Source organism: Lampris incognitus, chromosome 6 (assembly GCF_029633865.1).
Source record: "Lampris incognitus isolate fLamInc1 chromosome 6, fLamInc1.hap2, whole genome shotgun sequence".
Taxonomy (NCBI): Eukaryota; Metazoa; Chordata; class Actinopteri; order Lampriformes; family Lampridae; genus Lampris; species Lampris incognitus.
Window position 1 is genome coordinate 54,728,144 of NC_079216.1, and position 14,660 is coordinate 54,742,803.

At 44.3% G+C, this 14,660-nt stretch overlaps 1 protein-coding gene across 1 annotated transcript in view; it reads right to left on the reverse strand.

Annotated features, from left to right (window-relative positions):
- Positions 1-10,236: 10,236 nt before the first annotated feature.
- si:ch211-1e14.1 (UPF0606 protein KIAA1549) overlaps positions 10,237-14,660 on the reverse strand; it is a 44,648-nt gene continuing 40,224 nt past the window's right edge. The window contains exons 21-23 of the mRNA XM_056282445.1: positions 13,416-13,564; positions 11,198-11,367; positions 10,237-10,650 (exon numbers count right to left, since the gene is read on the reverse strand). Coding sequence (XP_056138420.1) covers positions 10,414-10,650; positions 11,198-11,367; positions 13,416-13,564 — 556 coding nt within the window. The 3' untranslated portion in view covers positions 10,237-10,413. The remainder of the gene's footprint in view (positions 10,651-11,197; positions 11,368-13,415; positions 13,565-14,660) is intronic.

Consider the following 14,660-nt stretch of genomic DNA (forward strand, 5'->3'; position numbering starts at 1 on the left):
TGTGTGCCAGAGGATTTTCTCACACGTCTCTCCCTCCTTCTCCCCCTCCTTCCCCCGCTGCCTTTCTGTCTCTTACCCGCAGAGCGACAGAGCAATGGCAGCACAAGACAGAGATCTGCAGTGCTGGAACTCAGTCAGTGTGGTGAAGCCTGTACAGTCTCTCTCTCTCTCCCTCTCTCTCCCCTCGCTCTCTCTCTCTCTCTCTCTCTCTCTCTCTCTCTCTCTCTCTCTCTCTCTCTCTCTCTCTCTCTCTCTCTCTCTCTCTATCGCTCTCCCCTCGCTCTCTCTCTCTCTCTCTCCCCTCGCTCTCCCCCCCCCCCTCTCTCTCCCTCTCTCTCCCCTCGCTCTCTCTCTCTCTCTCTCTCTCTCTCTCTCTCTCTCTCTCTCTCTCTCTCTCTCTCTCTCTCTCTCTCTCTCTCTCTCTCTCTCTCTCCCTCCCTAACGGTTTTCTCCAAGGTCAGTGGATGGAGCTTGCCTAGCAGCGTGAGGCTCCTCCCTCAGTGAACAATTGTGCTGGTTTTCTCAAGACCTCCCCTACCCTCCACCCCCCCACCCCCCAATCCCCGCCGGAGCGCAGGACACCAGGGTAGTAATTACTGTCATGATCCAGATTAACTCCTGGGTGTGCTCTTGCTGGGCTCTGCTGGACAGGACGGGAGCTCAGCTGGGCTGAGAGAGAGCACACACACTCGCGCGCGCGCGCGCGCGCACACACACACACACACACACACACACACACACACACACAGGGCAGTGTGGTGGCGGTGAGGAGCTGGATGGGTCATTTCCCGACCCCTGCAAGTGACAAGACACAGAGACTTTGGATTAAGCTGCAGAACAAACCCGTCTAGCAGGGGAATGTGAGATTGTCGAGACAAGTTTCACACCTGTGAAGACGAGACACTTGTCGAGTCATCAGCACTTTTTTTACACATCAAACAGTTTTGGACTCCATAGCAGAATGTAAAAAACAGACAGATAAAACAAGATGCAGGTTAATGTGGTGGAGTATTCTGTATATGAGATGAGAAAATCTGACATTTAAGATTACTGCCGAGATTCTGCACCGATCAGGGCAAATTGTTGCTCACTATGACCGACTTGCATGCTGGGATGGTTCAGAATTCAGTCTGTAGCTCTGTTTAATCGTCTGTGCATAGAAGCAAGTACGCTCGTCCGACATTGTGCAGTTACAAAGAGCAGTCTTAAAGAGCTTAAGAGAGACAGGAGATCAGACCCTGAGAGAGACAGACAGACAGACAGTCAGTCAGTCAGTCAGAGAGAGCGACAACATTGCACTCAGCCCATGAAGATCATTTCAGGTGAATAGGTGAAAAGTAGATATCTCTCTCAAGACACATAAGCAAGTGTGCATAAACTGGCCAGCATGCAGTTTTGCATGCATGCTGCATGCAGCATGTGGATTCTGTGTGAGTTGCCAAGATCTATACATTAGCAAAGAATTTCAGACTGTGTCTGCTGTTACAAGACATACATGGGTGTCCAACAAACAACTGATGCCTTTTTTATATTTACTTGAGTTTTTATTGCCCCATGCCCTGTGAGGGACTGGCGGCCTGTCCAGGGTGTCTCCCCGCCTGCCGCCCAATGACTGCTGAGATACTAGGCTCCAGCATCCCTGCGACCCCGATTGGGATAAACGGCCTGGATAATGGATGGATGGATGGATGGAGTTGAAAAGTAGTTCATCAAAATATGCAAGATAATCATGAAAATGAACAGATGTTAATAGTTTTCAAGTCAGCAAATGGTATTCTAAGCTGAGGTCTAATGCATCAGGTTTCAACATCCATCAAACACAGCAGGGCAGACCATGGGGGGGTGGGGGCTTTCTGGGGCCCTGCCACTAGGGGGGCCAATAGAGGCCAGTAATAATCTGGGGTGGCACGGTGGCCCAGTAGTTTACACTGTTGTCTCACAGCAAGAGGGTCCTGGGTTCGAACCCCAGGCCGTCCCAGGTCCTTTCTGTGTGGAGTTTGCGTGTTCTCCCCGTGTCTGCATGGGTTTCCTCAGGGTGCTCCGGTTTCCTCCCACCACCAAAAAGACATGCATGTTAGGGTTAATACTCCTGCCTGTGCCCCTGAGCAAGGCAACGGAAAGAAGAACTGGAGTCGGTCCCCGGGTGCTGCAGCTGCCCACTGCTCCTATACAATAGGATGGGTTAAACGCAGAGAACACAAAGCCACTCTGTTTTGTCATTGTAGGTTACAATAAAAAAACAAAGTGGCTTTTAGAATCATGTTCATCCCAAATATAAGCAGCGATAATGGTAATGCTTCCCATTGGGTGTGAACTGGCTAAGCAGATGGACTTTAAAGACATTATAAAGGACTTTGCATCCAGTGAGACAGGAAAGATGGCTGTATAAGAGGCAATGATGAAACCATGAGGTAACAAATTGCATTTCCCTCTTTGTTGACCTTGATGTGTTTAAGTGTGTCAAAGAGCTCTATTGTGGTGTGTGTGTGTGTGTGTGTGTGAGAGAGAGAGAGAGTGAGAGAGAGAGAGAGAGAGAGAGAGAGAGAGAGAGAGAGAGAGAGAGAGAGAGAGAGAGAGAGAGAGAGAGAGAGAGAGAGAGAGAGAGAGAGAAAGATAAAGTATGTACACGTGTTGATATGAGTGAAGCAGATTGGGGAGCGGAGGGGGGGGCATTAACTGGACCTTTTCAGGGGCCCAGCCATTTGTGTGGGTGGGCCTGGAACACAGTGTCAAATTTTAGACATATTTCAGCACCGTTTGTCAAAACGTGAACGTGCATCATTAACTGATGGTTTTTATATCCCATCATGCATCTGCCCTGAATAACTGCTGTATGCTCTTCCAACAATGCAGCAAAGAAAAACTGTTTATTAAAAATGAGCATTTTTTTTTTCATTCTAGGAAAGTTTACTGAGCACCATGCCTTGTTGCAGTCCCTAGCTGATCCCAACCAGTCTCCTTCAGCTAGCCAACTGGGAGTGACCAGTACAACCAGTCTCCTTCAGTTAGACAACTGGGAGTTGACCAGTACAACCAGTCTCCTTCAGCTAGCCAACTGGGAGTTGACCAGTACAACCAGTCTCCTCCAGCTAGCCAACTGGGAGTGACCAGTACAACCAGTCTCCTTCAGCTAGCCAATTGGGAGTTGACCAGTATAACCAGTCTCCTTCACCAAGTACCAGGGACCTCTCCAGTGTAGCAAGGGTGAATAATGAATTAGTCTTAATTCAGTTAAATTGAATGTCATAATTCAGAGCAAGTGTTCTGTCGAGGTGGTGTTCATCTGCCTCCACCCGAGGTTCAGAAAGCTCTGCTGCATCATGAGATAAATCACTCATTGGCTTTAGATCCTGTGATGAGATTAGAGAGGAAAAGTGCCTGCTGAGGAGCTCGACAAATGCCAATGAACCACTACTTAACCACATGGGAATGTCTGACCCCAATACGGACAAGAGGTCAATCACATTGACTGACATCTCAAGATAAGTACAGCTGATTAAAGTCATCCATTCATCGGCTCTTCTGCGCACAGTAGATATGGCCTGGGCGATATTGACAGACCCAAACATCACAATATTTTTTGACTAAAAACCTCGATATCAATTTTGAGGATGACTATTGTCGCGTTCATATTTACACACAAGAAAATGTTGACAAATGATTGGGCAGAAGTCACGTTTGTGGCAGCCTCACCCAGTACCGTCCATGCAGTGTCTTTGTCCACGTTTGTGTCAAAGTTTGTCTTCATTTGATGGCTGGGAGAGCTGGCACTGGATCGGCTGGGAGAACTTGGTCTGCCGTGCCCTGTGGGCCCAGGGACCGTGGCCCTGCCTGGAGCTGTGCCAGTAGAGGTAACACTGGGGGCGGTCTGACAGGACGCGGAAGCGGGGCAGGCTAAGATAACTGCTAGCCCATGCAGACCAGCAGTTCTGATAACACTGAGGGCGGTCTGGCGGCGGCTTCGCCTAGCCTTGACTGTGTTTTCAGTGTCGTCGCGTGAAGTGCGGGGAGGTGTGTCGAAGTTGTCTGGCTGGGAGAGCTGGTGTTGGATCGGCTGAGGGAGCCTGGTCTACTGCATCCTATGGGCCCAAGGACCACGGCCGTGACCGGAGCTGTGCCCGAGGAGAGGAACACTGAGTGCGGTCCAACAGAATACGGATGCGGGGCAGGCTAAGCTAACTGCTAGCCCATGCAGACCGGCAGTTCCGACAGTCATCCTGGCTGGTGTTCGTTCTCCTGGACAGTGATTTTTTTTTTTAGTTTAGATCCATGTGTTAGTTTGGATATATGTGTTCTTATAGTTTTTGGATATGTGTTTTTGTCTTTGTGTTGCACTGCTGTGGGCTGGGGCAAATGATGTTTGGTTTCATTTCATGTGCGCAAGTGTATAAATGAAATGACAAAGTGTTTCTGATTCCGATTCTGATCAGGGCAGCACGGAGGCCCAGTGGTTAGCGCTGTCGCCTCACAGCAAAAAGGTCCTGGGTTCAAACCCCGGGGTTGTCCAACCTTGGGGGTCATCTCAGCTTGCCCTCTGTGTGGAGTGTGCAAGTTCTCCCCGTGTCTGCGGTGGGTTTTCTCTGAGTGCTCCGGTTTCCCCGGCCATCAGTTAATACTCCTGTCTGTGGCCCTGACCGAGGCATGGCAAGATAGCATCCGGATGTGGGCAACTTCAGGCAATGATGTGGCACTGATGGCCTTCTTCTGGCCCTGACAAAACTGATGTGAACCTGAAGTGGCCCACACGTATAATAGCAAATATGGCCCAAATATGCCAAATCAAATGTGGGACTTTTTGGACAAAGATGCGGTGCTCTCGGCAGCATGTAATCTGGATGTGACCCTGAAGTGGCCTGCACGGTCACTTCAGGGTCACATCCTGGTGAATATGGCCCAGATATAACAAAACAAATACGGACCACTGTTCCTAACTACACAGCTAGAATGGATTAAATGCAGAGAAAGAATTTCCCCACGGGGATTAATAAAGTACCTCAAAATAAAAAAAATTTAAAAATCACGAAAAAAAAAAATCAGTGGTGTGGATATGATGACCAAGCAGGTGGAGACGGTTAATTTCATTAACTTTAGAAGAATAAATTCAGAAAATCATCCCTTTACTGAAATGCAGTCTTTAAGTGCAAGGGATGGAAAGATTTACGTTATGTCATCATATCACGATAACCAAATCCCAGATGATGCATAGTTTCCTATCACGTTACAGCCCTTATTATCAGTATACAGTCACACAGCCCAGCTGCAGCTTGCAGTGGATTTTATGACGTGCACTACGTCATAAAATGTGTACGTGCTGGTCTCCATTTAGCTTGTTTGCAGTGTAGTAGCAGAATAAGAGGCTAGGTGCCACATCAAATATACTTGAAAGCTACCATTACTTATATTGGACTCATTCTTTGTGTATTTTTGAAGACTGTTGGAACCTCAAGGCTTTAATTTGTTGAATTTCCCCATAACAAGATTACTGGGATTACAAATTACACGACTACACCTGCGGGTTATGCTCATCATGGTTATTCATCAACTTGACGCATTATTATCTATGCCTAATTACAATCTGAGTGCATACGTCCAATCCCCCCCCTCTTTTTCCGCCCATTGCACTCTTTTTTTTTACTCTGTCATTCTTTCAGAATTGCCCTTGATGAAGGCATTTCTTTTCCCCTCCATCACGTTCCCACAAATCCTGCCCTGGCTGCCTCCACCGGGTTTCTTCTCCGTACCTTAACCCCTTCCATACATGAACTTTTTTAAGCTGAACAATGTTTGATAATACAAAATATACATGCAAAATTAAGGCAAGAGAGACAAGTGGATCACATATTGGAGTTAAGTTGTACACAGTACACCATGGCAGGGTGTCACAAGCTGTGGGGTCTGCAGACCTCCTTGATGCTGACACAGGAATATCAATTTCCTGCTGAAAAATGGAAAATAAAGGTTTTCTTTGCAAGAGTTTGCATCTGTGCATGTAATATTGGGCCAGATAGACGAGTCAGTGAATCAGTGACATGGACTGTTGTAGAGATCCTTTTTAAAACTGGGGTTAGACCAAAAAGTCTATATGGTGAAGTCAAAAGAAATATTGTTTTCAGCAAAGCAAGTTCAGTCAATACAAAATGTAAAAAAAAAAGATGGAGCACAGATTCTTCAGAATGATCCCAAACAAGGACATTCAGGTCCTTTCTTGGGATTTGGATTATATTTTGAAATAAGATTTGTAAGATAACACTTGTTGATCATTTTCAGGGCTATTTTTAAGTGACTTAGTCACAAGGAAAATGATCTGTAGTGACCAAATTTTCCTCCAGTTTTGAATAAATAAACCATTCCAGTAGCAAATGCGTGATGGGGAAGACATTTGATTTCTATTCAGATGAGATAATAATAATAATAATAATGATTGATGAAGGCTGACGTCACCTGCAACGAACGACCAAGTTGGTTTTTGTTATGATGTGCTGACACCTGGTGGTTGCTAGTGGAAACTACAACACCGAAGACCGCCAGTGCTAGCTTCCAGGATAAATCAATCAATCAACCAATCAATAAATCAAGTTGCATTTTATAAAGCGCTTTTCTAGCTGCAACAGCCACTCAAAGCGCTTTACATTTCTGGTCAAATCTGAATTTCAGGATGAAGATTTAAAACCTTGCCTTGGATTAAACTTAATGTCTAATGGACATTCTCCATACAAGTCAGTTTATTCTACGACTGGGCTTAATCTGTGTACAGGAAACTGGCCCAAGGTTTCCTAAAACCAAACCATGATATCTAATTAGACACACACTTGGGTAAAGGTAAAGACCCCCATTTGAGTCCCAAATCTCTCCCAGCAAATCTGCAATCAAGAAGATATTTTGAGTTGTTGATGAATTGATGATAAATTGTACCACTGCCTATACCAAACATGGTGGGTGATAGGGGTTTTTCTTAATAAAACCTATGATTAAAACAGTGTTTGTCACATATTCTCTAATTTGGGGTTATTTTAAACGACTGTTAATTATCCCTCTTTTGCTGGGTACCTGCTGAAAACCATTCAAGACCACCACGGATCCCCAGACTCCACTTTGGGAAGTGCTCCAGTATTTCAGGACGTACAATTCCTTGATCACACAGACTGTCCTACATGTTAGAAAATTAAGATGAATTGCATCCATCAGGAATTCTGTTTTTACATTTTTATCCAACATGAGAGCATTTAGTAAAAAGTACTAGTGAAACATACTCGTGAAAAGTTTTTTTTAGTGAAAAAAAATTCTTGTATTGAATAGGACAGTACCAGTATTCTTGCGGGAATTTTTTTTTTTGTGGATCCATTTTGAGTCCTGACCCATCCTTTTAAAACAACATGATATGAATGTGTTCATTACATGTTTCATAAGAGAATCGTAGTTTTACTGTTGAAGCAGACTATCAAGAGGTAAACCGGAACAGTCCTTGAACTGTAATTTTGATTTGCCTTTTTCCAGTGAGTGTACAGATCCTCAGATCTAATTCAGGTTTGGGCTGGATACTAAAAAAAAAAAAATTAAAAAAAACACACACACATCAACTAATGGTTTTGTTTGTATTTCGAGAATTTCGGAACAACATGCTCAAAAAACAAAAAGGTGTGGACGAATACAGTTTGAACAATAATTACACATGCAACATATGAAGCAAACACAAGGTTGGGCCAGCCAACAAATAATCTTCACACAAAAAAAACAGCAAGATGTAGAAATAAACTGAAAATAAAATAAAACAAACAACAACAAAAAAGCCCCCAATGGTTAAAGGGATGGGCTGTTGTTACAGTACAGAACCAGTAGATGGCGGCATAAACAAGGTGAAATTCATAACACAGAACGTGGAAACATACAGGGCTGAAGCAAACAACTAGCAACTAAACCTCATTGGATAGAAGAGAAATGTAACAAAGGGACATTGTCAGAGCCCCTCAGTGGTTCGGTGGTACTTCATTTCTCTAATAGTGTCAAAGGACCAACAGCCAGAACTGATCAGCAACGTCCTCTAAAGCAGTTAATACTGAACACAGTATTTTTATTGGTGTAAATCAGGCTGGTGAAGAAAGCTGGTAACCAGGCAAGATGGTATGAGACAGAATAAGAAGCATGATGGGTGTACAGTGGAGGGTTGATCCATGATAAAACAGAATAAAACACTGCGGAAGATTGATTATCTGACGTTACTGAATCTCCCCTACCGTTTAATCTCTACAGGTGAGTCCGTAAGGCACGTCACATGGAGAGCAGACAGAGGATGCATGTGGCAGAAGCCTCTGTACATTTTGACTTTATTGCCCATAAACCACAATCCAGTTTGTGCTGGTGTTGCAAAATCAGAACTGTTCAGAATCTGTGTCAATACCAGTAACAAGTCTGGACCTGTCACTCCGCGAATACTGCATTCAAAATCACAGAGGTTCTCTTTCATTTAGATGAAATAAATGATCGCTTCATGACCTAAAGCATTATTAATGTGTGCGTGTGTGTATATATGAGTGTGTGTGTGTGTGTATGAGAGAGAGAGAGAGAGAGAGAGAGAGAAAGAGAGAGAGAGAGAGAGGGAGAGGGAGAGGGAGAGAGGTGTTATGTCAAAAAGAAGTGGCAGACACATTTCAAACCAGTGGGATGACAGACACAGTTAATGCGTAAAAACACAAGGCAAGGCAATTTAACAGTGATTCAAAAAGCACATTAAGCTGACTCTCTGTAGTAAACCATCAAGGACAAAAATACAGTACATGATGCTTTCTGTCTCATTAACATGAACACTGTGAAACTGCTGCGAAAAGGGGCAGCAACCTTTCAATACTGCAAACGAGATGATAATTTAATAGATATTCAACATAGGAAAGACCGATCCCTAACCCTGGTTTCTGTCAGGTAACATTACTACTAACCCCCACCCATTAATACGACATCTCATCTACATGATCTATGAATCTCTGCTAATAGTTTAGGAATCTCATGAAGACCTGAGCTACACCAAGTAGTCTGCACACAGTGCATCAAATCACGACCAAATACTGGGTACGTACTGTGTATAAATTACACTCCAATTGCCAGGTAAATAAAGTAAACACTTGTAAAGCACTTCCCATTTTGCTCTTAGTCATAGTTCAATTGCACCTGCTTTTTTTTAACAATCGCTCTTTGAGCTTGAATTGAAAATTAGCGTCATTTTAAAGGGCCATTGGTTCCCTTTGTGTCAACTCTAGGTGTCTACAAGCTACTGAAAATAAAGAAAAACAAACAAAAACACAGATGGAGTTGAATTTAAGATGCCTACAACAAACAAATATGTAAATCAAAATAGAACCTCAGTTTAAATACTGTGTTACTGCAAGGGCTAAGGATAGAATAGGTAGTAGTACTGGGAGCATTACAGTGTCCATGGCATGTCCCTTTGTGTCTGCTGTCTGACTGGGTGGCTAGCTGTCTGACCGGCTGGTTGGCTGGCTGGCTGTGAACGCTCACCTTAGTGTAGGCTCGTACAGCAGACAAGGCCAGCGAGAGTGTAACACAGTGTCAAGGCATAGCACGGCTCATCATGGCAGAAACGTAGCACCAGATGAGAATGAAGAGGGAAACAATAAAACTGAAGTGATGGAGGAAATACTGGAAGCCAACGAATGCCTGTAACGGTAATGCAAAATTAAATTCATAGTTGGAAAAAAAAAATCTTCCCTGACATCAGATGTCAACACTGAATCCAGCCAAAACCACAAGTGTTTTCTCGGTGGGTATTTCTCTTTAAGAATGAGGGCGGTGAAGGCAACACCCAAAACAGGTAATCAAATTCTACGTCATCAACAGAAGAGACAAAAATTCAGCGTGACCTCACATAATTAAACCAAAACGCTGATCCATAGTGGCCAGATTTTGGCAGAAACGTTGTCCTGGTCCACAGTGGAGTGCAGGATTAGAAGCAGGGCAGGGACAGTGAGGTCCGACAACTAATTTTACCTCAAAAAAAAAAAAAATTCCAAGGTCTTAAAGCACACTCTCCATATTATTCTTCCCATCATAGGAATGTCTCCGGACACGCACAGTTTTTACCAGATGTGAATGAGTTCAGATGCCATGCCACAGGAACAACTCACAGAGTATTACAACACTGTTCCAACCAGGGCGGTCACAAACTACTGTATCAGCCGACCTCAAACGTTTATTCAATTTGAGTTTGACGTCTCCATTCACCAGCTCTGTTCAATATTAGTAGGATTGGTTCCTTCCTGTACACAGTTATGGACTTCCATGGGAAGCATCACTAAGCTACGTAAAGCGGGTGGGCACGGGGGGAGTGACATGACTGGGGGCTGGGGCTTTGGGCTGGAGCACTTGGGAGTGGGAGTGGGGGTGGGGGTAAGGAGGGGGGCAGCCTCAGCTGTGGTAGCTGGAAATGGCTGCTTGTTTCTGGGAGAGCCGAAGCAGCTCCTCCCTGATGGCCTTGATTAGGGAGGCTGAGGAGTGGGTGGGTGGGGAGGTGTCCAAGGGTTCGGGGGCTGAGGGATAGCCCAGCCCGGGGGCATCTAGGTGAGCAGTGGGCGCCGAGGGCTCCCTGACAACACTCCTTGGCATCTGGAAGATAGAGGACGAGTAGTCAGGATAGTCCAGGAACTGAGGCCAGAGAGGGCGGGACGACCCAAAGAGGAGAAAAGAGGGGAGGAAAAAGAAAAAAAGAAGAGGGAAACAGTTTAAGGGTGAAAAAGAAGAAGCAGATTGCAAGTGACAAGAATGAGAGAACTAGGAGAATTATAGAGAATAGCGAAGGCACAGCACAGCACAGCACAATAAAGAGTCAAGACAGTTACGCAAAGAGAGACACTTTAAGTCCAATAGGCCCTAAACATAAACACAAACCTTACCATTTAGATAAGAGTTTTGAAGGACAAATTATCATCATTTAAAATCCTTAACAGGGCTGGGAATTGCACCAATTTGATATTACAATCTACTTCTACGTAGTGATCTACTTCTACGTATTGAGATTAAAAAAATAATCACAAAATTATAAATATTGCAATATTACAACTTTTAAGTCTCCATCCCCTCTTACCAACAGTAAAATGTGAAAACTAAAATAATCAAAAGAAAATGTACAAGGTATTGTGATTTTATGCTGAATTAACCCCCACCCCCCCAATGTAATTTAATATTCCTTAACATTTAGTTGACTCACTGCATCTCTGTCAGGTCCTGTCCTAGAGAAGTTGTCGTCTTGATAGGGGCTCCAGCTAACTCCTCCATTCTGGCCTGGAGCAGCCCTGGCACCTGCTGCGTAACCGTTGAGCCGGCTGGACAAGCCCACCTGCGTTAAATGATGGAGCTGGGCACCTACATGTGAGACCACATACACAGACACAGACACAGACCCACACACCACATCAGAGCTACCCAACAGTCAGTTCTCAGCATAGCATTTATTCATCCTGAAATTATTCCTGTGGTCTAAAATGCATTCTATCTGCGCTGCGCTGCACTCCATATGGTAAACGCCAGGATCCACTTCTATTAATGTAAGTCACACGGCTGCGGCAGCAGCACGCCAGCACAGAGTTCCTTCAATAATTCAATAGAGAAACAAGACTATTTCTTGTCTTGCCTGACAGGTTTATGGGATGGAGGTGAGTGCTCTGGGTTAAGACACAGTGTTGTGGGACAAATCCAGAGCAAAACTGAACCAAAAATTTGACCCGTCCTAAGTCCTGCCCCTTTTTGCTCTGTGCTCCAATAACAGTTGAGCAAGCTTGGTACCCGGCAGAATTAGTAGGTCAATGTGTCTATGTGCTAGGCTCATCTGTCTTCATCCATTATCCAAACTGCTTATCCTGTTCTCAGGGTCGCGGGGATGCTGGAGCCTATCCCAGCAGTCATTGGCAGCAGGCGGGGAGACATCCTGGACAGGCCGCCAGACCATCAGAGGGCATAATTTCCCTTTTTTCCCTAGCTCACTTCATATCCTGAAATAACACCATAAGCGTTTAATAGAATCTGTAATTTGGTGAGGGAGTTACCAGGATCCGTAATGTACAAAATTATGTCATCTGCCAGGAGATTAATTTCATGATTTGTTTGCTCTGCTTTGAAACCCTTTATATCAGGACCATGTAAATACTTGTAAATTTGCAATACAATGTTGGAAAATAGGTAAAAAATGCCCCTAAAAAAACCCGTTATCATGAACCCCGGGCCAAAATTACCACTAACAAACAGATCTTGACAGCGTTTCCTTTGAGTCAATCGAGTTGACAGGGTTGCCCTTTGCCTCAGGATTCTTTGTCTTGACTATTGAGCCCCTCATCTATCTTGCAAAAAGAAGAAAAGAAAAAAAAAAGAAAATCTGAAGATGATTAAAAGATGTGTCTGGGGGACCTGTAAAAAGTGACCCTCGATACCCTGACTGTGTGGAAGGTGTTGTGTTTATTCAGTTCCCCAAACAGAAAACAATGTCCGATGTAAAGAGTGAATTAGGCTGTGCAGTAGATGTTCACCATAAGCTGATCATCAACACCATCACCAGGAACACCTACGTCTGTTCAAAGGCAACATTACTATGCAAAGTCACATTTACATTGGTTTCACAATCTTCACAGACACATTGTATTGTATACAGTAACATTTAAGTTAGCTAATGTTAGTGGTAACATTAGAGATTTGGGAAAGGACAGATAGGTTGGTTGCTGGCATATTTTTAAGATGACTTGAATTATTGTTAGTCAGAAAAGATCAAGGCTAATGAGCCTTTGTATATATTATCTCTGTAAGGCTATGTGCCACCCTGAAGTAACGTTTGGTGTTATTTATTTGGATATACACAACGTCTAGTACCCCAACAGGAAAAGTTACCTAAGTTACAGTTATCATCTAGTACAGGAGCAATGTTGACTGATGGTCTTGTCATCCTCTGTCTCTACTCAGAGAACGTGTGGCTTCTCCCTTAGTTGAGACTGGAATGACTTCGCCTGAATCCGCGTCGTTTTGTCTTGTTTATAAAAGTTAACAACATGAACGTATCCCTCCCTTGCATACTGTAGTCCTTGCTGTCGGCTTCTTGCAGCTATATTGGCTGACGCCCAGAAACTCTCTGACACACACTGCAGGAACCAGGCGTCGCCATGTTTCTTTTTGTCAAGCTTGTCCAACCTAGCAACAATAACTAAGGGGGCGGGACTTTGGATCTGTCTCTTCCTGCTAATTGAAAAAAAAACCTGTTGGAAAAGCTAATAAGATATATAAAGACTATGAAGGGATGAAGCAGTGTTAATAGAACAGTATATCTACATCATCTAGGACCGGGGTGTACCTGTGAACATACATGATTTGTTTTTGACACGCGTAACAACAAAAAAAAGAAAGCTGTGCTGGGCAATCTGTTAGCATACCCGTAGTGCCCCCTACTGGCCGTGGTCTGGCAGACGATGGCAGCTCCTCAGCGTAAAGGCCCCTACTGGAGTACAGGCTGTCGGGCTGGAGCTGTTGGCTGGGGCCAGCAGACTCTCCTGGAGGCAGGTAGTTGGAGCCAAAGCCTTGTCTGAAACACATGCACATGATTTCATTCACCAGTCGCACCTGGCTGTGATTTAGGAGACAACAAGCTAGCTTCAACACAATTCAGTGACATCCGTTTTACGTCTCGTCTCATTCATCACATATGAAAAACTACACCACCCCCAAATGTGTGTTGCAGAGCATTTTACGTAAGGGCCTGAACCAGAGGCATTTTTCCCCATATTGCGTGTGCCTGTGTGAACTAACCAACTTGTTTCCAATGGGAAGATGTGTTATTTTAGTGTGGTCAGTATCAACAATATCTGAACTGTACTGATGTAGCATATTTAAAATGCCTGTGAGTGTATATGTGTGCTTGGGTATGTATTTTCTAATGGTGGTAAAATGTCTACAGTTTTGTTTTCCTGAGTACATGCGTTTTTGAGTACGTGTGACTATTTCAGTGTGTATTTGTGTTTGTTCACAGGTTGCCCTGCTCCAACTATGTGGCCCATCTGAGAGAACCTATAGTAATGACTTCTGAGTGGTTTCATAGTCCCAATGGTTAAACGAGAAAATGGACAGTTAATTTGCCCTCATGCTGATTTTTGTTTTGAATATGTTTTCGTCATAACAGAGTCAACATCTTTATCCAAGTTGAGAAAGAACATTTGCAAAAACTCATAAATCCTCATTCAGACTCTCTTTCGCCATATAGCCATGCAATGGGCACAACAGATTTCAAAGGAACAGCTGTTTGATAGAAACAGAGAGAAACGTGGCAGCACAAAAAAAAAAAGGCTTATGTCTCTTAACAGTTTAGCTATGTTCACGTTTTCTGTAGGTTGGAAAATGAATTGACATCCAGAAACAACTTTTTTTTTTTTAGATTTTGTTCCCCTCTTTTCTCCCCAATTGCACTTGGCCAATTACCCCACTCCCCGACCCGTCCCGGTCGCTGCTTGATCCCTTCTGCCGATCCGGGGAGGGCTGCAGACTACCACATGCCTCCTCCGATACATGTGGAGTCGCCAGCCGCTTCTTTTCACCTGACAGTGAGGAGTTTCACCAGGGGACGTAGCACGTGGGAGGATCATGCTATCCCCCCCCCCCAAACAGGCGCCCCGACCGACCAGAGG